The following is a 26,863-nucleotide window of genomic DNA, read 5'->3' as shown; positions in this document are numbered from 1 at the left end:
TTTGTTTGGGTAAATCCAGTGTTTTCAATGTTAAGGTACAAGGAGCTCTTGGATGGTAAAACTCAGCTGGAGGAAAGAGAGCGGGAGATGAAGTTGGAGAGAGAGAAGATGGAGATGGAGACCCAGAGGAGGCTGGAGAGAGAACGAGAGCTGGAGAGGCTGAAAGAAGACAATGACAGGTAACAAATCCAGTCAGAGATCTGATCATCCCTTCACAGCTCTCGTGTTCATTTGAATACGAGGAGCAGCAGCAGCGGTAATGTCTCTATATGAAGCACAGCGAGCAATACAGGAATCAATTTGAATGCAAATGTGCTCTATAACGCGCAGAATACATTTTTGTTCCAGATTTAAGTCCTCTGGGCTGAGCACAGAAAAACAAGGCTATAGTGCAAAAAAAAAAAAAAGAAAAAGAAAAAATGGATTGAGGAGTGAAAGATTTTTTTTCAAGGTTTCTTTCTAAAAACAAGCATGCAACAGATAAATTTATAAAAAGCAGCATGGAGTTACATCATTTTTGACCATTTTTTTTGACAGTTTGTGTCTTTTACTGAACTTCTAGACCATTTAAGATGCTTCTCATTATATTTTCTTTCAATGACTGATTGATATGCAGTATGATAATAATGGCCATAATCATAAGATACTTGTGTAACATAATTAGTTAATCAACTGTCATCATCATTTTGATGCAATTGATTACTGACTGTCTATTACAAATACAAGGCTGCCAAACCAGAGAAACAAAACCTTCCATTGCTGGTTTTTAGACAGCATTTAAAGAAATATGCTGTACTAAATACTAAAAATACAATATTAAATAGATTAAAGGTAGGCTGAGGTGTAATTTAGCAGTTTATATCAATTGTTTGAGTAACTTTTCGAGAGCGTCGATGACCTAGTTTTCAAGGAATATATTAAATGATGGGATCAATCAGAACCTGCGGATTCTGTGGCTTCAAAGTGAGTTTCAGCTCATTGTTTATCTGTCTGGCTGTCTTTGCTGTTTTAGCTCAGCCTTAGCTCCCTCTCATTGCCTCACAGCAATGAGCAGGTAGCTGTATCAGAAAACACCTCTCTGAAAACCACTGTACACTACCTGCTCAGTAGGATACCGAAACTGCAGACAGACAAAGTTAGTGACTAGCTGGCAAACATATTAGAGCTAAAGAATCACACATTTCAACCAGGAGTTGGTATAAAAACTCTAAAGGTTCCTCAGGTGGACGTACATTCAACTTTAAATGAAGAGTAATGTTGCTCCATAGCTGTAGTTAACTAACAACTGGCATTGATATGCTAGTGTTGTATTTACAGCTTGTTTCCTCTGCCCTCAAAACCCATTTCCAGATTCTCAAAACACCCACTTGGAATTAACAAGCGGCCAGCAGTGCAAAACCAAGACATCCCCTATGTGGAGTGCAGCCATGCTTTTCCTTTACTAACAATGTCTGATTTGAGCATTTTTTTTAATGATTTTTGACATTTTCTGTTTTCTGTATTTGTGGTTTAATTATTTTGGGCTTCTGAATTATACTCTCTGCCCACTTTATTAGATACAGTTGTTCAGCCGCTCGTTAAAAAAATATCTAAGCAGCCAATCATATGGAAGCAAAAGGATAAGTGGAAGTGAATGGATAGATGCATGGATGGATGGACATGGTCAAGATGACCTTCTGAAGTTCAAACTGGCATCAGAATGGGGACGAAAGATGACTTAAGTGATTTTGAATGTGGCATGATTGTGGGTGCCAATACTTGTCTGAGTAGTTCAGAAACTGCTGATCTGCTGGGATTTTCCCTCACGACCATTTCTGGGATAAAGAAAGGTCAGAAAAAAATAGAACAGAGGATGGTCTGAAAAAGAAAAGAAATATTCAGTGAGTGGCAGTCCTCTGGGTGAAAATGCCTTGTTGAACCAGAGGTCAGAGGAGAATGTCCAGACTGCTTCAAGCTGACAGGAAGGCAACAGTAACTTGTTACAATCAAGGTATGCTGAAGAGCATCTCTGAATGTGTAACATGTGAAACCTCAAAGCTACAGCAGCAGAAGACCACACTGGGTGCCACTTCTGTCACCCAAGAACAGGAAACTGAGACTACAATTCACACTGGCTCATTAAAGTGTGATGATAGAAGATTGGAAAAAACATTGCCTGGTCTGATGAGTCTCAATTTCTGCTGTGACATTGGGATGGTACAGCCAGAATTTGCAGTAAATAACATCTCTGAGGAATTTTTCCGGCACCTTGTTGAATCTATGCCACAAAGAATTAAGACAGTTAAGACAGGCAAAAGGGGGGTCCAGTTTGGTACTAGGAAGATGTTTCTGATAAAATAGCCAGTAAATTTATGTGTCATAGAAAAACATTTTAAACTATGTCTTGACATTATGGAAAAAATATTCAACACTTATTTGCTGTGACCGATGTACATAAAATACGTAGCTCCAAATAATTTAAAATCCATATTGGGGAAGGAAAATGCTGATTATGAATAATGTGTAATTTCCCCCTCAGTGATCTTTTCATCTTATTCCACTGTTTCCATTCTCATTACAAAATGATACAAAGATGATTGCTCCTTTTTCAAACAACAGTGAGTGAATTTGCTCTTTAAACATTTTGTCCAAGATAATATCTGTTTGTTGTTGTCTGGCTTTGTGTGGACTCCTTGTGTTGGATAATAATACAATGATCTTCAATCAGAGAGTAAACAATGACACAAAGCACTTTATGAGAGCACACAACAGTGGCCGTGCGTGTCAATGTTGCAGGCTGCAGGCCCAGCAGAAGGAGTGGTTGGCATCACAGGCGGAGCTGCTGGCTCAGGGCTCGGTGCTGAGGTCAGAGCTGAACACTTCCCAGCTGGAGAGGACTCGGCTGGAGGGGGAGCTCAGCGCCCTGAAGGAATCAAACCAAAGCCTGGATCTCAGCAACGCTCGGCTCACCAGCCAGTACCAGGTATGAGCTGATACACAGTAACCGTCACAGAGATGTAGCCACACACTGGCAGACGCTAGAGTTCTGTATGCAAAATGGGATTAAGTGCTTCACACTGGAGACACTCATATCCATTACCCTCTTGAAATAAAAGAAAATTTATCTAAAGCATCATTGGGCAATTAAACCACATTTATTAGGCATTCACTGCAGGTTTTAGAGAGTATTTTACATAGTTCAGGTCTGGGAGGAACAATTCTCATAGCATCAGTGGGGAACAATAGCTGACTGATTTCTAATACATGATACAAAGGCAATTTCAGCTTGACATATCAGACAAAAATGATACATTGGTCCAAACAGTAAATGAATACCAAGTAGCTAATAAAACATAGAGGCATCTTTTGCCTTCTAAACAGCTTCAGCCTTCTGTGCACTCCCTTCAAACCATCACTGAGTACTGAAAGCATAGTTAAAGTTGTTTGAGGGATAAATCCGGTGCAAACTGTTTCCCTATAAAAGGTTTAAAAAGCCAACCAGCAGATGTTTTGTCCTGCTGCTTCATCCAGCTGCTTGTGAAACCGCTCCTGAATCACCTGCTGCCATAAACACTGATAGAGGACATTTGGTATACCAGTATGTAGATGTGTATAAAGACAAAAAATAGTTTGAGGAGTCCAGACACCTGCAGACTACTTCTTTCTTGACAAAACTTTGGGTGATGAAAATACCAAGTTTTAATTGAATAGTTTTAATTAAAAACTACTGGTTACCTCTTAATCTAAATATGAAGCTGGGTGTTAAAGTTACTGCTCAGAAAGGGCTGACTCTAAAGCAGACAACTCCAGGATCAGCTTAAATGACTTACTGACAAGTTCAAGAAACTGCAACAAGAACCTCAATTGAGGGGCCAAGAGGGGGATGCAGAGACAGCAGGTAGGGTATTCCAGACAGAGGTACATGGGTGCAGGGTCGCTGGTGCCACACAGGAGAGGGAGAAACCCACAGGTCATTCCAAAGGGAAAAACACACTTGAAATCTTCACGAGATTACAGCAAATAAACACTAGACAGCCTGAAGGATAATACCACTTAGCCAGAACATGCTGGCGAATACTGGATAGATGGAGTGGAGTTTAAATGTAGAAGGAAAGTGATTGATGATTGAGCCAGGTGGGACCAGTCACAGCCACACCTTTAGGGAGGTAACACAGGCAATACAACATAGAGAGGAAGGGAGAAAGGGAGAGGAGACATGGAGCCACATGATGAGGAAAAGACAGAAGGCAGGTTGGCACTGGAGGTTAAGGGGACCGCAATGCTGAATTCAGATAAGCTTAGCTTAGCATGAAGGTTGCATACAAGTCAACAGCTACAAAAGCTGCCTACCAGAAAATCAACGGTTCAGTTGGTTATATTGCTATTGATGTGAGTTTATGGGGAGCAATGGGCCAGTAGTGAAGTAACTGGACCCAGCCAAAAAAAGATTAAAGATTAGAACATACAATAAATAAAAAGCAATAATTTGTTAATGAGTTTCAGACTTTGAGACGGGAGGCTTTTGTTCTTTCAACCGAAGCATCATTTGGGTGAACGACCTTTCAAACAGGTCCAGGAGCTAAGGTGCTGGTGGTTAAGTCCCTTGATACAATAGGCTACTCCATATAAATACGTAATAACAATCAGACCAAATCTGCTGCCTGTTGTGGATAAAAAAAAAACCAAACAAACTGGAAATACTATCAGTGTGTAATGATAACTTGTCTAGCTGCAGCCACTTACAGTATTGTACAATAAAATGTACAAATTTCATTGTTACAAGCCTGCAGGTTGCTATATTTTTTATACTTCATTGATAACAGAGTACATGCCGTATGTGTAGTTATGCTCATGATCATGATCTGTGTGGGACAGCTCAGGAAAGAAAAGCCTAGACATTTGACTTCATGTCAGGGCTCATTATTTTAAGTAATTAATGAAGTTAACGCTGTTGTACCTCTTGCATAAATGCCCACAACTCTCCACCTTTTTAATGCACCACTACAGATCCTGCTGCTGTGAAGCTGCAGGTATCTAATAAAGTAGAAAAAAAGCTTTATGTTTGAGCAAATCCTGTCAATGTTTTTGCTCTCGAACTGCATTATTAGCCTACTGATGAGGCTCATTATTCTGACACGTTGCAGACTTTGTCTTCCAGGTGGTAAAATCTTTATAAAAATTTTAGTTTGTAACAGAAGTAAAAGTGTAAAAAAAAAAAAGAAAAAAAAAGTAAAAAAAGGCAAAACTCACCATACATGAAAGGCATTTTGTTTTTTAAGTTTTGAGGAGTTCAGGATTCTGTGTGCACCTTCGTGAACTAAAGGCACATTTATTGACTACTGTTGGAGCTGATTTTGTCCTGTATAAAGAAATGAAGCCTGTTTACCATACAGCGCTGTGCAAAAGTCCCCCCCCCCGTTTCTTTTTAATGTACTTTGCTTGGGAAGTAAGTGCAGCAATTTTTTAAAAACGTGTATAAGCATGAATAGAAATACAGTATATAAGACAAAAAAACAGCATTTACACAATTCTTGTGAGCTTGAAAGTCAATATTTGTTATGGCCATCTTTATTCTTCAACACAACCTGAACTCTTGCAGCGTTCTTGTTATTTCTTTAAATAGTCTTTAGGAATAGTTCTCCAGGCTTCTTGAACGACATTGTGTGTTTTTCTATAAGGGTATGTTTTTACTGCATTGGGATACTTTCCAGGTGGTAATGCATGTGAATTCAAATTTAATGGTACTTTTTAGTGTCCATAATTTCATCAATTTTGATGAAATTGACAGAGAAACCATAACAGAGCCTCTGCCATGTTTTACATATAGCTGTACACTCTTACTGTTGAACCTTGCTCCTGACCTTCTGTGTACTGTACATACTGATGATGATTTAAACCAGAACTTACAAACCTAGATTCATCACTCCAGAAGACCTGTTGCTAATGATTTTTCAGCTCAGTCTTTGTGTAGTTTGGCATACCTCAGCCTTTTCTCCCTGTTTCCCTTCCTTAATAATGGCTTCTTGACAGCCACCCTTCTACTGAGACCATTTCTGTTGACGCTTCAGTGAACAGTAGATGGATCAACTGATGGGCCAGATGCAGCTTTCAGGTGCTGTGTCAGGTCTTGAGCTAATAGCTTTTTGGGAATTACCTTGTTGGTGCAAAAATACTATTTTATAGCTGTCATATTGTGTTAAGTTGTCTGTTATGTGTAGACATAACACTGGTTCATTCCTTGAGTTAGGTGCATTTTTTTATGCTTATGCGATTCATAGGTCAGAGTTAAGTGGTTCTACAAACAAAAAAAAAAAACCCTGAAAATGCTCAGGCACAAGGACTGGACTGAAAATGAGTGAAAAATCAGCCAATGGACAAAGAAAATCTTTGAAAGACCTTCTGAAAGCCTGAAGAACTACTGCTCAAGACCACTTTAAAAAAAATGACAAGAAGGTTGGGCTCCTGGGAAGCAAAATATGAAGAAAAGAGGGGTAGCTCAATACTTTTTCACAGTACTCTACATAATATAACATCTCTTTCAGAAAGAAGGTTTGAGGCTCCCTCATGTTGAAGATTTGGTTGGTTGGGTGAGAGTGAAAGCAAGCGTCTCACGCAGGATATCCCATCTTAAATAACAGATTAATATAAAACAAAGCTAAACACACAGACACAGATGACATTCTTTATATATTCATTTTGAGGATTATATCTTCCTAAATGATGTTATCTACTCAAGTGCCCTATTCTGCCTCCAGCACAGTGCCACACAGTAGGTAGATAGCTTTGTATGCTGGGAAGCACAAGTCCAGGCTTCTCATTATGCTATAAAAACAGAGGGAAAGTTTAACAAAGTTCATCCTGGAGTCTGTGGACCCACAATTAACTTGTTGCAGCAGCTGTGCTAACTAATGGGCCTTGACTGAACAGGACTGGGATTATGAGAACAAAATAATTGGAAACAGATTCACAAATAGGGAATTATGAGAGATGCCCAGTAAATGTGTGGCCGTATCATCTTATAAAATTGTTATTATCTTAGTAATTATAAGTGTTTGAAAGTGTAAAATTTAAGATTGTGGTTTAAAAGCATTCTTTTTTAAGCTTAATATCTTTACTGAACAAGACCTCGGGGCTCTTAATGCTCAGTTTTTATGTAGACAGCCTCACAGAGCAGCTGATTGAATTATCTTTCTTCTTCTGGTCATTCTTGAGGTTTGTGGTTATTTGCCATTCAGTCAGTCAGTGACAAAGAGCTCTGACCTCTTGATTCATTTTATGAGGTTTTATTAAGCAATTTAACATTTTTGTGACCTGGCAATTCAGTCACTATGGTACCATCCAATTTCTTTGAGTGCCATTCAGTGTTGGTAACTACTATTCAGCTTAATCCTTGGAGTGTATAGAGTTCCCTACAGATATGTTTTGTGTTTTCTATGTGCTTTTATATCCAACAGCATGTTTTATATAAGTTCAATGGGGGGAGCTGACCCACACCCACACACTTACCAAAGGTGTTTCATCACCTTTTTTTACTGATTCAGAGTACTCAGCACTGAAAATACTTGTCTGTTGCTTTTCTCTACCTCTTTATTCTGGTGGTATTGTAGTGTTACTACACCGATGTTTTAAAAACAATGTAAATATTTTTCAAAAATGGTTAATTTCATAATTTATTCTCGCTTACACAGAGTCATATAATACATGTGATAGAATATATCAGACATGGTAAAAAGAAAGTACACCTTCATTCAAGATTTTACATTCAAGGACATAATGAAAAAATTATCTCCTTCTTTGCAGGGTGTAAAATTATTTAAATTTAATCTCAGGTGTAAGGCAACACACAACAGATTTCATTGTTTCAATATTTATTTAATAAAAACTAAGCCAAAATGGAAAAGCATTGTGTGAAACCCCATGATCCAATAGGTTGTAGAACCACCTTTAGCAGCAGTAACTTGAAGTAATTGTTTTATGTAAGATTTTATCAGTTTAATACATTGTTGTGGAGGAATTTTGGCAGACTCTACTTCATAGGGTTGCCTCAGTTCATTCTTCAGCTTTAGCTCTCTTAAGGTCTGGACTTTGACTTTTTCATTGCAACACCTTGATTCTTTTCTTTTCAGTCACTCTGTTGTAGACCTGCTGCTGTGCTTGGGATCATTGTCCTGCTGCTTGACCAAATTTGGGCCAAGCATTAGCCATTGGACAGATGGCCTAATATTTGACTTTAGAGGAGTTTGGTATCAATAACTGCAAGGTGCACAGGTCCTGTGTTTGCAGAACAAGCCCAAATCATTGTCCCTCCACCATCGTCCTTGACAGTTGGAATGAACCTTTTGTGCTTATATGCTGTTTGGTTTCCTTCAAATATGGCTCTGTGCATTATGGCCAAACATCTACATTTTGGTCTCATCTGGTTCCAGAATTCTTGTGATTTGTTCAGATGCAACTTTGCAACCTAAACTGTGCTGCCATGTTCTTTGTAGAAAGAAGAGTCTTTCTCCTGGCAACCCTTCCAAACAAGCCATTCATATTGAGTCTTTTCTGTACTCTTATGAAAGCTAACATTTAGCATGCTAACCTGTGTAGCTCTTAGATTTTTATGCAGTTTTTCTGACCATTGCACAGTCTGACCTTGAGGTGAATTTGCTGGGATGTCCACTCCTGGGAAGACTGGCAGCTGTCTTGAACGTTTTCCATCTGTGAATAATCTTTCTGACTATAGAACGATGGATTTAAAGTTGTGTGGAAATGGCCTTATAATCCTTCCCAGATTGATGGGCAGCAACAGTTGCTTCTCTAAGATCATGTCTTTCCTCCTTGGCATTGTGTTAAGACACACCTGAATACTCCAGAACAGCAAAATGATGCAGCTTCTGCTTTTGATCAATCAGTTTTGATGGTCAATTAATCAAGTACATTAGATTAGCAGTACGTGGCTACCTCTTAATTCCTATGGAAGCAATAAGGGTGTACTTAGTTTTTCACACACAGCTTCTGCATGTTGGCTTAGTTTTTGTTAAATAGTGACATGGTGTAATAGTCGTGTTAGAATTGAAAGAGAGTGTATTTTCTTTTTATCATGACTGGAGATATGCATCCTATTTTGAATGCTGACCTTGAGTAATATCCTTATTAGAAATTGTAATACAATCCAAGTAAACTAAAATGAAAAAAAAAAACTGAAATCATGTGCACAGTTGCAGTAAAGCAAATTATCATCATTGGTTTTAATTTGATTGCCTTATCGACTATTTTTTCTCACACTGGTAAATCAGCCATTCTGCTAATCTTAATAAAGAATAAGCTTCAAATTAACAAGACTGACAGTCTTGACATTATTATTATGTTTTTGTTCCTACCAAGTAAAATCTTGTTAATTGATAAAATCAGGCCCACGGTGTGCACTCACCTTGGCACCAAAGGGAGTGGGATCATGTTTTGTGATTATTCTGCCGGCTCTGTTCAGATTTGGCGGCTGCAACAACAACTACAACTGGAAGACTTATGTGGAAAGAATCTGGCATGATAGCAAGGTTATTAATTATGAATTACAAAGCTGAGAGTTGCATTTGTATGATAGACCTTTGTTTTGGTTAATGAGCAGTTTGTAGGAGTACTTTCATTCATTGTGAGCTATCAGACCTTACCACAGAAGTCCTGGCAGAGACATTATAGGAATATTACACATGCATTAAAATGATAAACTATGAAAATGTGTTTTGTTTTTTATGATCTAGTTACGTACATTTTGGTAGTTTCACTGTATTTATGAACTGTATGACAAAACACTATCCATACCTTTTTCTCTGCAGGTCTTTTTTTCTCTGATTCATGCCTCTGCTTGGAAAAATCTCCCACAGTTTATATCATTAAGCAAGCTCACTTTTGCAGAACAAATAGGATATTCTGATGTTGTTAAGCTGTTTATTCTTGATCACATTTATGGTTTTGTGCGCAGTTGTTGACCCAGCTGAAGGGGAACATGGAAGAAGAGAATCGACACTTAGCAGAGCAGAACCAGAGTCTTCTGAGGGAGAACCGTGCCTTACTGGAACAGAGCCTGGAGCGCCGTGACCAGCATTATTCACAGCAGAGGGAATACCAGTAAGTACTCACGCATATATATATATATATATATGTTATTTATAATATATAACAGCTATATATAACAGCTAACAGAAATGCAGGTGAATTGAAAAAAAAAATATTGGGTTTAACGCAGCCTGTAAACTATGAGGGAAAACCACTGACACACTTGAGCTTTGTACCTGAACTTCTGTTGTCACAAAATCTCTACATTCACATATGGTTATAGAATTTGACTGTATTTAAAAGCAAATTTCCTGCTCGGAGAGAAAGTTAGAAACCACAGAGGATTTCATTCATGTCAGGTATACAGCCGTGGTACCACAGAAGTGATCTGTGCGGTATTTTAGGCTGAACCTTGAAGTAAACATTCTGGGGACAAATGAGAGTAACATCAATATGTCTTCAACTGGGCTCTTTAATTTGATTTAAAAAAAAAAAAAAAAAAAAAAAGCTTATATACTGCTTGCAAAAATAAAGAGAGCACTCGATAAAATCAGTTTAGATGAAAAGACTCATAGAAGTGGATTTTTAGGATATAAGACTTTTAAAGTTGTGATGAACTGTATATAAAACATTCCCAGACAAACCAGACTTTTTTTGTGCTTTATGTTCTAACCATACAAACAGTAGTGGACTGAAGAAGTTTTAAACTTTATACCAATCTGTGAATTGCAGTGAATACATTTTGTTTACTGCTATTGTTTAAGTTTGTAGGCTGTAACAGAGTCTGCATTCAAATCAAGTATATAAAAGCACTTCTGTAAAGGTTTGAGACTGCAAGACAACAATTTCACAGTCCAGTAGCACTCTGTAGTCTTCCTTTTGAATGACTAATAGACTAGTTTGAGAATAATCCTGAACTAATAGTGAGCATGCAGAGTTGGCTTCACTCTTTAAGTCTAATGAACCAAAGTTCTTACAAATGACATCTTTTTGTGCCTTTCATTTCAGACTTTGTGTATGTGAAAAGATCATTTTTTTTTCTAGTTTTTAAGCTAATTACAGGCACGGATTTCATTGTTACCATTTCACAGCATATTTGAGTTCAGCACCCTGGCACGCAAGGTCTGTAGCATCTAAGAACATCTGTGACAAGTGAATGTTAAAAAGCCACGCATTGTTCAGACTCACAGAAATTAATTAACATTTTTTTTTTCATCCAAAATCAGCACAGTTTTCATGAAGCAGAAATAACTCACACTAAATTAATGATAACAAATTACAACCTAATAACAGGATAAACCAGATTTCAGTGTATACAAGATTGAAGAAGGGCTTTGGGTTTAGGAAGTGTGGGAGTTTATGCATGTATATCACTCCAGTCAGTCTTCGGAAGAAACAGAAATTGTTGTAACCACCTTTCAAAGCAATTGAAATTAACAGTAAGAGCACTGAGGCGCTGGGGAAGCTCACCAGGTTGAGGAGGCAACCCTGTGCTCTAAGGCTGTCTCAGAGGCCTGGGTTTGAATCCTCCCTGAGGCCATTTGCTGTGTGACTTCCCCCTGTTCTCTTTCTCAGCTTTTCTATTTCAATAAAGCCTAAAAATCCCCAAACAGTGAGCTCACTAACGTCTAAAAGGCACAGGGCAGAGTCTGTAAGTAGTTTTTTGCTGAGAATGTTTTGTTTTATGTGTGTGTTTTTTTAAAAATAAAGTATCACTTTCACAACCATAGCAGCACATAAAAATATGGTATGCAATGCATTTTTGGTGATAGTTCCATGCTTTTTTACTGACCCAAAGTTTGTGGCAGTAATGCTTTAAATTGTCTGCAACGTTTCAGTATATGGCAATAAAAGCAGTGGCTGTCGTATATCCCCCCCCCCCCCCCCCCCCCCCCCCCCCCCCAAAAAAAATCTCATATTTTAGCGTAGCATTAGTTTACTCAGGCCACAAAGCCCACGGTCCCAGGAGACCAGCTGATAATTGCTGATCTCCAGCCCACATCAGGTGATGGATCAGGCAGTACCCATATATGCTTCTAATTGGCAAATTTCTTTAAGCTGCTTTAGCCTTCCTACAGTTGCAGATGTGCAAACCACCTTTACGTAGCTGTTGTCAGTGATGCCTCCTCTGTTGTGTGCTGAGGTCTTGTTGCTGTTTTTATGTATGCATATGCAGTTAAGTCCCCAACTTTTTGGACCTTGTTACATTTTTTGTAATTTTACCTCTGCACACCATTGCAGTTTATTTTAAATCAAGAAATCAATATGACATTGACCTTTCAGCATTCATTCAGAGGGTTTAACAAAAAAAGAAGGCATTAGCTGTTTAGGAATTACAGCTATTTTTATACACAGCCCACAAACTGTCATGGTTCTGGGCTGTGTGCCCAGCGTTTTGTGTTTAGATTTTGTTTTCACTGAGTTATAGTCCTAGTTTGTTTTTCATCTTAGTTCCTGTCTTGTTAGTCGCTATTGTTTACATTTTGATTCTCAGAGTTCCCCTTTTTCCAGTCTCCCCTGCATCTGTGTTCCTGTATCTGTTTTGTCCTTTTGTCATGTCCCCAGCCTCCTGTGTTTTTGTATTGAGTTTTATTCCCAGCGTTGTGGCTAGTTTGCGTCTTGGTCTCCGTGTCTGTGTGTTTCCTGTTTTACTTTGATAGTTCCTTGAGCTTTGTGTTTAGTTTTGCTTCCACTTGTCCCATTTGTTGATTACGTTCAGCTGTGCCCCTCGCTTGTTGCCTGTTCCCCAATTACCTTATGTGTGTATTTAAGTCCTCAGTCTGTGTCTGTTCCTTGTTGCATTGTCTTCTATGATTCCCTGCTGTGTGTCACCCTGCCTGAGGGTTTTTGTATTTAGTTCTGGCACCTGTCCAGCCCTGTTATCTGTGTTCAGTATTTCTTGTCATCTCCTTAATCAACCACCTTTAAGTTCAGTTCTATGTTGCGGAGTCTGCATCCTGTGGTCTAATCCTGCTACCCACACAGCCAGCCATGATACAAACTAACATTTTAAATATAAGTACTGTTTTCAATACTTGGATGAAATCCTTTGCAATCAATGACTGAACCCATGGACATCACCAAATACTGCGTTTCCTCCCTTGAGATGCTCTCTTAGGCCTTCACTGCAGCCACCGTCAGTTGCTGCTTTCCATTTTATATTTAATAACTGAAAAGCATGCTCTGCTGGGCTGAGATCAGGTGACTGACTTGGCCATTGAAGCATTTCCCATTTCTGTGCCTTGAGAAACTCTTGGGTTGCTTTTATATTAATGTATTCTTTGGGTCATTTGCACTGTCATTTGCATTGTTTGATCAACTTTGCAGTATTTGGTTGACTCTGAGCAGAGAGCCTAGGCCTGCACACTTCAGAATTCATCCTGCTGCTTCGATCAGCTGTCACATCAGTAAACAGTAGTGACCTGGTTCCATTGGCAGCCATACGCATGCCAGTGCCTTAAAGCTGTCTCCACCATGTTTGACAGACAATGTGGCTTCAGATCATGAGCTGTTTCTCTCCTTCTCCTTACTTTTTTTCTTCCCATCATTCTGCTACAGGTTAATCTGTCCAAAGATATTTTTTAGAGCTGTGCAGGCTCTTTTAGATGTTTTCTGTCACCATCTACTTTAGTTCTTCTTCTTCTTCTTCTTCTGTGGTCGTTCAGGCCTTTTGGGGTTGCTGAGCTGGTGAGTGCAGTCCTTCATTTTAAGAATACAACAGATTGTTGATCTGGCAACTTTTAAAGGTTTTGTGATCTCTCTGATTGGTTTATTTTGTTTTTTGATCTCTGATGAATGATGGCCTTCCCCACTTGCTTAGCCATCCCTTTGACCCTCATATTGAGAGTTCCAGTGAAAAGAGACCAAATGCAAGCTCACTTGAAATCATCTTTAGATCTTTTGTCATGTAATAACAATGGAGACTGTCTGGACTTCAATGACATGTTGTTTGATTTAAAATCCACTGTTGTGTACAGTATAAAAAAAAAAGTGTCACTGTACAAAAAGGTGTGAACCTAACTGTGTAAGGCCAGGAGCATCCCAGAATGGAGAAATATTGCCAGATATTAGATAAATGTTTTATATGTGGATAACAACAAGTAGTAATGGAACAATACATAACATAATATGTACCAACAGTACCAACAAAGCATATATACAAATAAAAGTAACAAAGCAAACTGCAAACTTCTAAAAAACAAATTGAGTGGCTGACTCAGTAAATGATGGAATTAGGAAGAGTACAATGAAAGAATAAGCAGTGATATGGCTGTAAGGCTTTTAGAAAAAGTGAAAAGATGACAAGGAGCAGATATTTAAAGATGGCTTATTCCATTCAGAGGGAGATTGAAACATAAAAGCTTTTTTACCAACTTCCTGTGATACAAAAGAGACTTTAAAAAAGAAATATATAAATTTACTGCAGATTGAAATGGCAATCTTATTCTATTATCACTAAAATGTTTTGTCAGACATTTATTTACTCATAAAATGTGTTTTGGTAAGAAACAATAAATAGTTTGTAGTGACAAACAGAGTTGCCAGACATCCTCTTGGCTCTATACACTGTTTTAGCATCTTTTTCCTTTATTGTTTTGGTTTTTGGCAAAATCACCAGGAGGCAGGTGTTTTCTAAAAAACAAAAACAAAAAACCCAGCTGTGTGGTATGTAACCAGGATTTTACTGAAATTGGTTGTTTCTTACAATTTAGCAGCAGGAAAACAGACCAGACAAGTAAACAAAGGCAATGCAAAAAGTCAAGTTATCACCTGGCAGCAGATCTGAAAATGTGCAGCTGAGAAAAGATCGTGAGGGGCATGGGAACAGGATCCATTTCAGGTGGTTATGATGCAAAAAACAAACAAACAGAAAACCAGTGGACAGGGCATGAAAAATGTGGAAATGGATTGGTATACTATAGATATCCTAGTAGTGACCCAGGAGCAGGTGGATGTAGGAGTCAGGTGAATTTGACCAGTGGGAAAGTTTGTGGGTATCTGGTAGATGGAGAATGGCAGGTCTGGAAAGTTCTTCCGAAATGCATGGGCCTGGGGGAAATGAGAAAAGGCTTGGGACTGAGGCAGAGTGCACAAGATAAAAACAACTGAGATAGCTGTCTTGACAGGCGTGTTTAGCTGCTGAAAAGCTGCTGAAGGATATTCCCCTCAGAAGTTAGAGAGCAAAACAGAGATAAAAGAGAGAAGAGAGAAGAAATATGGGATTTATATTCATCAAGTTGCCAGAAATATGAGTCTGAATGGATGTTTGTGTTGTTAAAAGCAGCTGTTTGCTAGTGAATGTTCACCCTGTCAGTTTAAAAAAACATCACTCACCAGGTATGACCTGAGTGGTGACCGCAGCAATTTCGTTATTTTGTTATAGACTTAAGTGGCATTACTCTGGAAAAGCAGAGGTGGCCTTCAGACCTTGCCGAGGTTTTTTTTTATTACAAACGTTTGACTTTAGCCTTGATCAAATCTGACTTTAACCGTTATGACAACATTGCAAATGGAATTTTAATAGAAAATATGTTCTTTTTTAAATATTTTTTTTTGGATTTAATTTTTTTCAGAGTAATGGTTCTAAATGAAGAAAAAGAACTAAAAGTTGCAAGGTTCTTTGGTTCGGATGTTCTGTAAAATGTAAATAAAAACAGAATGCAGTGGTTTGCAAATCTCATAAGCCCATATTTGATTCACAGTAGAACACAGAAAAAATGTCAAATGTCTAAACTGAGAAAATGTGCTATTTTAAGAAAAAAAATAAGGTCATTTTGAATTTGATGACAGCAACACGTCTCAAAAAAAGTTGGGACGGGGCCATGTTTACCACTGTGGCACATCCACTCTTTTAACAGCAGTCCATAAACATCTGGTAACTGAGGAGAGCAGCTGCTGGACCTTTGGGAGAGAAATGTCGTCCCATTCATGTCTGATGGAGGATTCTAGCTGTTCAACAGTCCTGAGTCTTCTTTGTTGTGTTTTTCATTCCATGATGCTTTCAGTTGATGAGAGTTCAGGCCTGCAGGCAGACCAGTTCATCGCCCAGATTCTTCTACTTCAGTTTTTTTTTTAATAATTTCAAATTTTGATTCATCTCACTACAGAACAGCTTTGTACTTTGCCTCAGTCCATTTTAAATGTGCTTTGGCCCAGAGAATTGTTCACATATGGCTTCTTCTTTGCATGATGGAGTTTAACCTCCATTTGTAGATGGCATGATGTGTTCACAGGCAGTGATTTCTGGAAGTGCTGCTGAGCCCATGCAGTGATTTCTACAACAGAAACACAATTTTATGTTGAGGAACATTATTCTGAAAGTGTTCCACAATTTGTAGATGCAGTTTTTTGCAGATTGGTGAACCTCTGCCCATCTTTACTTCTGAGGAGCTCTGCCTCTTTTTTGATCCAATCATGTTACTGACTAGTTGCCAATTAACCTAATTAGTTGCAAAATGCCGTTTTTTTTAGTACAACTTACACGTCCAGCCTTTTATCACCCTTGTTCCAATCTTTTTGAGACATATTACTGCCATCAAATTTATAATGAGCCAGTATTTTCCATGAAATAGTAAAATGAAATAGTGAAATGTCTTAATTTAAACATATGATTTCTGTGTTCTATTGTGAATAAAATATGGGTGGATCTTCAAATGATTCTATGGGTCCCATATTTTTAAAAACTCTGATTGTATATTAGTCCATGCGGAAATCAACGTGGCTGAAACGAAAGGTGCACCAAATATAAAAAGTCCAGACTTGTTCAGATGAAAAAAAATGTTGATGCATACTACTGAGCAGTGGATTTTAACACTCAGTACACTTCACTGATTTATTTGTTTTCTGCTCACCAGTCTGGTTGGACTCTTCTGTTTAATTTGGGCTTTGAAAGGTTGTGCAAAATATGTGCTGTAGTGAGATGATGTACTCTTCTCCCTTCAAAACTAATGCAGGGGGAAATGTTATGAATCGAGTGAGCAAACACGGGAAGAGGCCTCAAAAGCTTTCATAAAATTAATTGAGTCCTCCTTCAAGAGTCTCGATCTTAACAGTAATACAAATATTGGGGAATGTGTGTGTGTGTGTGTGTGTGTGGGGGGGGGGGGGGGGGGGGGGGGTTGGAAGAAGGAAAGAATAGATAGAGCCATACTGGCACAACTATTAATTAGGTAAACAAATGAAGTGTATACTCATAAAGCTTTCCATGATTTGCCTTAAATCAATGTAGCTTTCTTACAGCTCACAGCAGTCAATTCTTTTGTAACTGAATGACAATCTGTGTAATAGCTGTTGAAATATTTCTGTCTGGAAAAAAAGTGTTGGGCTAAAGGAATGATTGAATAGCCATCAACAGATTGGGAGGCTAAAAATGTCCTGATGCCTTGATGCTGGACTAAATGTTTCCATCTATTACTCCTGCTTTAGAGACTCTTTTGAGAATACAAGCTGCTTTTCAGCAATGCCCAGATTCATATTTGTGCACAGTAACATCCACAGTCTCTTATCTAATCTGCTTGTTAAAAGATAAACCAGCTCCAGAAGTCTCCATTATTCACTAGAGGATTTTAGGTGTTGGTTAAAACACACACCGTCAGCCACGTTACATACACACTACCAGAATAATCCTATTATTTCCACTGATAATGCATGCATGAAGATGTGTAAATTTTCCTCTCTCCTCCTCTGTGCTGCTTTGTCTTGATGCTTCACGTGTTTTCCTTCAGGGAGAAGCTGAGCGAGCTCCGACGGGAGAAGCAGAAGTTGGTGGAGAAGATTATGGATCAGTACAGAGTCCTCGAGCCCAGCATGCCATCCCCTTCCAGCAAGGCCAAGTATATAACTATGTTTACCTATACAATACACCAAGCTGCTAATGTATTTGTTAATTACACCTTACACCTGTGTCTTTTTAAGACACATTTCATATAGAAAAGCAGTTAAACGTGTTGCACGTGTATCAAAACTTTTCAAATAATGATACTTGATGTGGTAGGGCTCCAATTCAGACAACAAAAAAGCTCCTAAGTCCCATCAGACACTACAAGACAGGTACAGTTAGTGATTAGCCAGTGAACATAGCAGAGAAAGTTGTAGCTAAAGAGCCTGAGATATCCCTCAGGAGTTAGTGGAGACAAAAAACAGAGTTAAAGGAGAGTAAACACTGACTTTAAATTTTCTTCTATTCCCTGAAAAAGGGACTAAACTTAAGTCACATTTTGATTTTTTTATGACTCCTTTTTTGCCTTGATATCTACACAGAGACACGGAGTACAAAGTTAAAATGACCGTAGCTCAGATAATGCAATTCATAAAATATTTTATCAGCCAATCACATGGCAGAAACCCAATGCATTTAATCATGTAGACATGGTCTAAACAGCCTGCTGAAGTTCAAACCGAGCATCAGAATGGGGAAAAAAATTGATTTAAGTGACTTTAAATGTGGCATGGTTGTTGGTGCCAGACAGGCTGGTCTGAGTATTTCAGAAACTGCTGATCTCCTGGGATTTTCACCACACAACCATCTCTAGGGTTTACAGAGGATGGTCTGAAAATAGAAACTATCCAGTGAGCGGCAGTTCTCTGGCTGAAAATGCCTTGTTGACGTCAGAGGTCAGAGGAGAATGGCCAGACTATTTCAAGCTGATGGGAAGGCAACAATAACTCACTATGCACAACACGCTGAACCTTGAAGTAGCATCAAAAGACCACACTGGGTGCCACTCCTGTCAACTGAGGACAGGAAACTGAGGCTGCGAATCACACCGGCTCACGAATGGTGGACAGCAGAAGACTGGAAAAACATTGCCTGGTCTGATGAGTCTCCATTTCTGCTATGACATTTGGATGATAGGGTCAGAATTTGGTGTAAACAACATGAAGGCATTGCTCCATCCTGCCTTGTATCAACAGTTCAGGCTGGTAGTGGTGGCGTAATGGTGTGAGAGATATTTTCTTGGCACACTTTGGGCACTTTAATGCCACCTGAGGACCGTCTAAGCACCACAGTCTACATAAATATTGTTGCTGACTATGTAAATCCCTTTATGACCACAGTGTACCCATCTTCTGATGGCTGATAACACACCATGCCACAAAGCTCAAATCATCTCAGACTGGTTTCATGAAATTCAAATGGCCTCCACAGTCACCAGATCTCAGTCTAATAGAGCACCTTTGGGATGTGGTGGAACAGGAGAGTCACACCATGGATGTGCAGCTGACAAATCTGCAACCGCTGTGTGATCCTAACATGTCAATATGGACCAAAATCTGTGAAGAATGTTTCCAACACCTTGTTGAATCTGTGATGAAGTCAAGTCAGCTCTGAAGGCAAAAAGGGGGTCCAACCTGATACTAGCAAGGTGTACCTAATGAAGTGGCTGGTGAGCCACTGTTGTAGATGCACTGTTGTTACCATATTATGTTGAATGATTTTGAACCCTGAAAATATAAAATTCTGCTGGTGTGCATTATTAGCAGGAGGAGGAGTCCAGATATTTTGACAGCTGACCATTTTCTTACTGTAACTTTATTGATACACCTTTCATGTTCATGACATTTTAATTGTAGCATTTCCAAATGTCCCTTCTACAAATGAAATCCTGGCATATAAATGCTGCGTGGCACAAAAAGCATTTTGCGGACAAGATGAAACCAGTGACACTTGGCTTCCTCCCATTGTTTCTGGAAAATCAGGGTGTGCACTGCATGCAGACACACACACTCCCATAGCTCATCTGTCTTTGTAAATGGTCCCTGTCCGCTGTGTCCTCATAGGAAATCTAACTGGATTGCAGACAGGATGAAGAAGCTAATCAAACCCCGGGGAGGAGGAAGAGAGGGACGCGCCGTCTTCACTGCCGCGGGCAGCGTGGAAAACCTGGCCGACAGCACTGAATTTACATCAGACACACACACACCTCAGCCTGGTGAGATTGCACACACACCCACAGAACCCAGCTCACTGCCCCCCACCTCCCACCTCCCGCCCCACAACGACAAACACACAAACAGCAGCTGACTGGTTTTGACAAAGATATGCTCACATGCTCAGCCCATCAAGCGAGCCTGCAGGCATGCATACAAATCATCTCATGACTACCAAGTGTGGTCGGCATTGATACCACTCTCTTCTCCTTAGATCTCTCCCCATAGAGTGCCAAGACTCACAGAGGCTGGCTTTCTCTGCTAACCACATGTTGAAAGGAAAGAGATTCGTGAGGCTTCATTCGCTTTTTACGCATTTACTGACTGAGAGTCAGAAAGACAACTCTCTGCAGACATTTTCAAAGCCAGGATTTAATCCTCAACCTGCATTCTTGATGTGTTTTCTCTCTTTTTGACATACCAACATTGTCTCTCATTTAATTTTATTTCCCTTGCAGCGTGTTTTCTGTAAACCCCTGGATTTCTTAAACTCGAGTCTCTCTTTATCCCAGAGAAAGACTTGATCTCTCATCTTCACAACAAGCAGAGAAAGCAGAAAAACTTCCCTGAAGTGAAGAGCCAGCTAAGACATTTCCCACAAAACTGCTTTCTGTTTGATATGTTTGGGGTGACATTTACCATTAAAAATTTAACTGATTCATGGCTGGTTAACATGACAGGTTGGCATAGTGTTTTTGTTCAGTAAATTGCATGACATTATCTAGAAAAACATTTTATTAATTTGTTTATGCCTTCAAACAGGGATTAAAGTGGAATTTGGCAGGTGGGGGATCCCTAGGTTCCGGTATACCAGAGCAGCAGAAATAAGTCAAATAATAATTCTTACTGTGTGCTCTAGTAAATTTATTTTTTGGTGTACAGGCTCAGCTGACGTGTGCTGCTGCTTCTCTGGAGTTTACTGCTCTTTTTGGATTTAGCCAACTACATTATACAGTGTATAAGCAGATTAGATTTTTTTTTTTTTTTTTTTTTTTTTAAAGCCTGTCATGTCTGGTAGATCTTGCAAGCAGAACTGTGATCTGAATGCGTTGTTGTGCCAAACATATTTGCTATTTCAAGATGAGCTCTATAGGTTCTCAATAGGCTCTTCTTGTTGATGTTTTAACCCTTTATTTTATTTATCTGAGTTATTTTTTCCCATACAATGTAACAGCCAGAGCTGACAGGCTGAAGAAGAGGAAAATAAAGAAAAGAAAAAGGGAGAGAGAAAGGGAGCAAAAAAAAGGAGAGAAGAAAAAAAAAAAAAAAAAAAAAAAAAAAAAGGGGAAAGAGCACAAGTCTATTAATCAGATAGATCATCACTTTAACATAAAAAAAATACTATCAATACTTGCAAAAATAAATTTGTGTGTGAAAAACAAAACTAACAAAGTATGTTACGCACACCAACAATTTTGTTGAGTTGTGATTGAGTGGGCGTTTGTGTCTGTGTCATGTTTGTGTCTGTGTCATGGAACGTACTTACCAATGAGGGCAAAACGCTGCAGCTCCACCCATCAGAAGCTAGAGGCAGGTATGGAAAGCCCCTGGAAACCCAGGCCACCAGCAGCCCACCAAGAGCCAGGAAGACCCCCGGCCACTCAGTCCAAAGACAACCGCACACCCACCCCAGCAGACGGGAGAGGGTGGTCTCAGACGGAGCCCCCCAGTCGAGGAGCAAGGGCTCCAGGGAACCCAAGGTGATGAGAAGCCAGTCCCCCCCCAGCGGCCAGCCCCCTGCACTGGCCGGCGGCAGGGCCCCCGGGCCCACGGCACCCAAGGACCGCCCGACCCTCCACAGAGCCCCCCCCCCACGCCGAAGAAGCCAACGCAGCCCCGCACCGCACCCCCAAGGGGGGCAGGCCAGCACCCACGCCAGAACATCCAGCCCCACCCAGGAACCCTGAGGCACCCCCATCCCAGGGGGGTAGGGGGGAGGAGGCAACCAGCAAGGAGCGGCCAGGAGGCAAGGCACAAGGCCCAGACCCAGGTCCAGCCATACATACAAACACACCCACACACCCGTGTATACATTTATGCACAGATACTCATACATGCCCATACATACTTACCCACACACAGATATGCCATACATACACATTCACTCACCCACCCATACTCACGGAGACGGTGACAAATACACAAAGACACACATTCATCCATAGCTACCCACCCTCTGAAGACGGGGCAAGTGGAAACCACCCCAGGGCCAACAGCGACCCCAGGACGCCACCAGCCCGGTCCCCAAGGAACCACCCGACCCCTACCCTGGGCGAGACGTAAGAAATCGGGGTGTGAGATGACCCATCCACCCCTCCTCCTCCCCAACTTGTAGGTCTATGTGTTAATGTTTGTGAGTGAATGAGGTGTATAGGGTGCAGTTAAAATTGAGGGGACAGTTATGCCACAAGCGCCAACTGTTGGTCGTCAGTGCTTGCCCACACTGCCCCCCCAAAACCCTCCATGTCTAAAGTGCAAATAAAATTTGGGGACAGACAGTGACGAGGATCCGAGTGGGGCCACCTCAGCGGCCCCACCTCATCAACCTCTGAGTAACATGCCTGCCCCAAAGGTCCTATGTGTATCAGGTTGTAAGTGTGTATGTGTTGTGAGTTATAATGACTAAAGTGCAATTAAAACGGAGAGGCAAGTGGTGGTGCAGCTCTCCACGTGGCCTCTCCATCCTACATCTGTGAGTGATGTGTATTCTGTGTGTGTGTGTGTGTGTGTTTGTGTATGGGGAGGGGGAGGGGGGGGGGGGGGGCATATGACCAGGAAGAATCCTGGAAGAAGAGAGCCAGCAGTCCGCTGGCTCAATAGGCACCCCGACCTCCCACACCCCAGCACAGGGCAGGGGGAGGTGAGCCCGGGGCCGCGGTGACAGCATCCCGGAGCACTGCAGCACCCGAGGTTGGCGCCCTCGCCCCCACCGCAGAGGGCGGCCCGCTCCCCCTAGATGCCCATTCACTCAACAATAGACACAAACAGGCGACAGGACATACTCGCCTGGGCATGGAAATACAGTGCCCAGTCCCCCCCAACCACCCCACCGTGGCCCCATCCCCCACCCCACCCCCCTGCAATGCAGGCACCCCAGGGCCCCAAAAGCGTAGACCGGACATCCCGACGCCAGGCCAACCCACCCCACCCGGTGGCGCGGCCGGGACAGCAGAGGCCCCCCCCGCGCCAGGGGGGACCCACCGGGAGCCGGCGCGGCCCCAGTGTCGGGGCCCCAGACCCCAGCCCCCAAGCCATACAGGGAAGACCAGCCAACCGACCGAGGGCCGGCACCACCCCCCCAAGCACCCCGCCCACACCCCAGGACCGAAGGCAGCACCATCCAAGCCCCCACCACCATCAACCAGGACAGGCACACAGACATCACCAGAAGGTCGCCCCAGGACTCCAGTCTCAGGAGGCTACCAGCTACCTAGGCACCCGGAGTCCTCACCCACCCCCCTACAAAGCACATCAAGCAGATTAGATTTTAAAGCAGCCATTATGACTGCTTTCCAACCCCAAAACAGCATAAAAGTCAAATTTGACCAATATTATTAAAGAAGATCAGCTTAAATTCATAATTATTCCAGTGCCATGTCTCTCTCAGGTAATCTGTCTGCTTGTAGCAGTGACCATGGGCATCACAGTCTTCCCTGCACCAATCCAATAAAGTGAATCACTGTAAACTGCACCACAGTACTGCAAACTACCTGGTTTAGCCTGAATTTACTGTCCAGTTTGAACTTGGAATTGTTTTCATTAAATTTGTTTAAAAACAAATTGTGTAACTTGTGCAACACATCATGCACAGAGTGTCTGATTAAATAAATACAACACAAATTTAAGCTTTAAATTTCCAGTGCAAATGTCACTTGAGCTGCATGTTGAGTACAGAGCTGCCAGGTAGGAGAAAAAGAGGAAGACCTCAGAGGAGGTTCATGGATGTAGTGAAGGAGGACATGCAGAGAGGGTTGGTGTGAGATGACGGGGTGAGATGGAGGCAGATGATCTGCTGTAGTGACCCCTAAAGGAAGCAGCCAAAATGAGAAGAGGACTCGCAAGAACAGTCCTTACCTTTAAGAAAAATCTCTCATCGTCCTCTCCTCTCCTCTCCTCTCCTCTCCTCTCCTCTCCTCTCCTCTCCTCTCCTCTCCTCTCCTTCTTACATCTTTCTCTGTCTCAGAGAAGAAGCTAATGCTTCTTTTTCCTGGAAAATACATTGATTCTAGCTAGCAGGCTCATTGTGTGCCAAACTGCATGGATCAGTTTGTGTTTTGGATTATACTAGTTGAGCTCTTTGAAATGTTGAATACCTGCCACTTCAAGAAAAGAGGTAGTCTATTTATGCTTGCTTCTCTCTTAGAAGTGCTAGGTAGTACTGGGACGAACACTTTTATTGCCATCTGCAGCGGGACGCGAGATGGGTAGAAAAATGAAAAAAAAAAAAAATGTGCACAGGCGGGACCTGGTGGTATTTAACTGCCTCTGTGGCATCAGCTAGATGAAGCATGAAAAATGAACTTGCTTTATAGTATTTTGTATTAAACTGTCTATCAGATTTAATTACTAATTTACCGAACGTGCCAGAATGCACTCCAGCCCACTTCAACCTCTGCTTTTAAATAAACTTAAAGTTCTAGGAAATATTTGAATGTGCTCATTATAATTTTTTAATATAGTTCTCATCATGCCTAACATTTCAAATCCCAAGACCCATATGAAAAGAGAGATATGTCATTTCAGACACACGACCATTTTAACTGGGAAAATAACGAAAAAGGAATTGAACTCATCCACCGTGTGGGCTCTAAAATCGATTGAAAATAACTATCACTCAGCATGCAGTTTGAACAAAACCAGATGCGGCATTTTGTCAGTGTAATGTCTTAAATGATGCTTTTCCATTGTTATTGTTAGTGCTGAAAATGTGCAGTTTTCTGCAGCATGTCTAAGTCTTTATTAGCAGTACACAAAGAAACAGATAACAAATGATTTCGAATAGACAATAATGTAGCTGGAAGCAGGTATAAGGACACATTTGAGTGTTTGATGTATAATATTTCTCAATAATTCCCAACTTTGTTATGAATCTATATGTTATTATAATGAAAATAATACATAATTAATAATATTATTATTATTGTTAATGCTATAAACCAGTGGTTACAGGTTTGTGTACAGAGGATCCCTTGAATTTCTGATATGCATTTATTGGCTGGTTTACATTACAAAATATTCGTTAAAAATAAAAACACAATATTAAAAGGTTCAATCATTTAGAATTTATAGAATATTTTACATATATGCCACAAAAAGTGGCTACAAAATTAATGCTTGTTACAGCGCTTGTAGATTTAATTGTTTACATATTTTATATAGTGGCTTAATAATTGCTAAATGAGGATTTAAAATGAAGGGTTAAACGATTTTTCTCTGCTTTTCTGCTGTATCAAAACAAAGAGCTTCACATCACTTGTCAGTCACACACTCGTGGATTGATGGCTGGCAGTGCCGCAGATTTTAGAGGCTTAATGTGTTGCTCAAGGACACTTAGACATGAGGAGGGAAGGAATCAAACGAATAAAACCGCCATTAATGGTTGTCCAGGTCTACCACCTGAGCCACAGTTATCGTTCCCTGATTTTTTTTCCCCGCACCCATCTTTGTGCTGAGTCCCTGAAACTGCTTTTGCACTGGAAAAAATTGTACCTTCTTTCTTTGTGCTGTAAATTGTCTCATCGGACTAAATACAAGGGAAAACAAATGCAGAGGTTCCTGTATATTAATTAAACTCATATCTTTGAATGAAGGATTAATAATAAATTTACACCTGTAAAAATGTGCAGTTTGAGATTTGCATAGTAACCATTTCTCAATTCATCTCAAACTATTTCAGACCCTCGCAGCGCTCCAGTCTCTCCTTCTCCCTTGAGAAAAGCTCCACCCCAGGCAGAAATGGAGGTCTCTCTTCCCGGGGCACCGGCTACGCGCGCTGGCTCCGGGGGCCGTCGTAAGCTGGGATCCCGTCACGGCTGGGGGTTGGGATTGGCCAGAGGAGGCTCTGGAGTTTCACAATCTTTTAGTCCCGGCGACCACAAGACAAGGCAGCAGCGGTCCAGCCAGAGCAGCAATTCCATCCTATGGGAGGGAGAGAGACGTGTATCTCAGGAAGCAGACGCCTTGGTGACCAGTCATGAGAGTGCTGAGGAGGATGAAGTAAAAGGTGAGGGGGAGACAATGCAATGAGGAAGATGTGTATTCATGGTTTAAAAATATCCACACTGACAAGTTTGCCAGCTTTTCCCTTAAGAAGGAAAAGTGTAAATAAGTAACAGAGGGATTATTTGTTCAGACGGATGTTTTCAAAGTTTTTCTGTGTTAACAAGTGAGCTGCAAGCACAACTGTAGAAACATCTTTGGGGTAAAAAGGTAAATGTCAAGCTGAATTAATGTGAACTTCACAGAGTCATCATACCATCTAAAATCCCTCAAAGGTAGACCTAATGTTTTTTTTCTTTCCTTTGTCTTCCAGATAATCAGCACTCAAGTGATGACAGCACAACACCACAAGACAGAGCTGTCGAGTCCCCGTAGCTGAATTAATAACAAATTTTTTTGTTATGTGCTCCATGGAAACCATTTTGATGACTTTTCTTCAATGTCTGAATATTTTAAATACAAGATCCTCCTAGTATTTTTGAATACATGAATAAATACTTCAATCAGTAAGTTGCAGTCCTACTCATTTGTAAAGCAATTAACACCCCCTTTCATACATACTTACTCTACAAATAAAACTGATTGTACCCTGACTATATATCTAGTGCACAAAAAAAAAAAAAAAAAAAAATAAGAATATGGTGAAAATTTTTTTTCTTCACTGAATTCAAAAAGGTAAACTCTCAGAGATTCTATG

General features: G+C 40.6%; 1 protein-coding gene across 1 annotated transcript in view; it reads left to right on the top strand.

The window, feature by feature from the left end:
• Positions 1 to 26,658, top strand: part of ccdc88b (coiled-coil domain containing 88B) — a 67,394-nt gene extending 40,736 nt beyond the window's left edge. Inside the window, exons 22-28 of the mRNA XM_030739597.1 lie at positions 36 to 179; positions 2,776 to 2,962; positions 9,944 to 10,089; positions 17,742 to 17,849; positions 19,798 to 19,949; positions 25,844 to 26,170; positions 26,480 to 26,658. Coding sequence (XP_030595457.1) covers positions 36 to 179; positions 2,776 to 2,962; positions 9,944 to 10,089; positions 17,742 to 17,849; positions 19,798 to 19,949; positions 25,844 to 26,170; positions 26,480 to 26,541 — 1,126 coding nt within the window. The 3' untranslated portion in view covers positions 26,542 to 26,658. The remainder of the gene's footprint in view (positions 1 to 35; positions 180 to 2,775; positions 2,963 to 9,943; positions 10,090 to 17,741; positions 17,850 to 19,797; positions 19,950 to 25,843; positions 26,171 to 26,479) is intronic.
• The last annotated feature ends 205 nt before the right edge of the window (positions 26,659 to 26,863 follow it).

Source organism: Archocentrus centrarchus, chromosome 10 (assembly GCF_007364275.1).
Source record: "Archocentrus centrarchus isolate MPI-CPG fArcCen1 chromosome 10, fArcCen1, whole genome shotgun sequence".
NCBI classification, from domain to species: domain Eukaryota; kingdom Metazoa; phylum Chordata; class Actinopteri; order Cichliformes; family Cichlidae; genus Archocentrus; species Archocentrus centrarchus.
The sequence above is the reverse complement of the archived record's forward strand: the minus strand, read 5'-3'. Positions and strand labels throughout refer to the sequence as shown.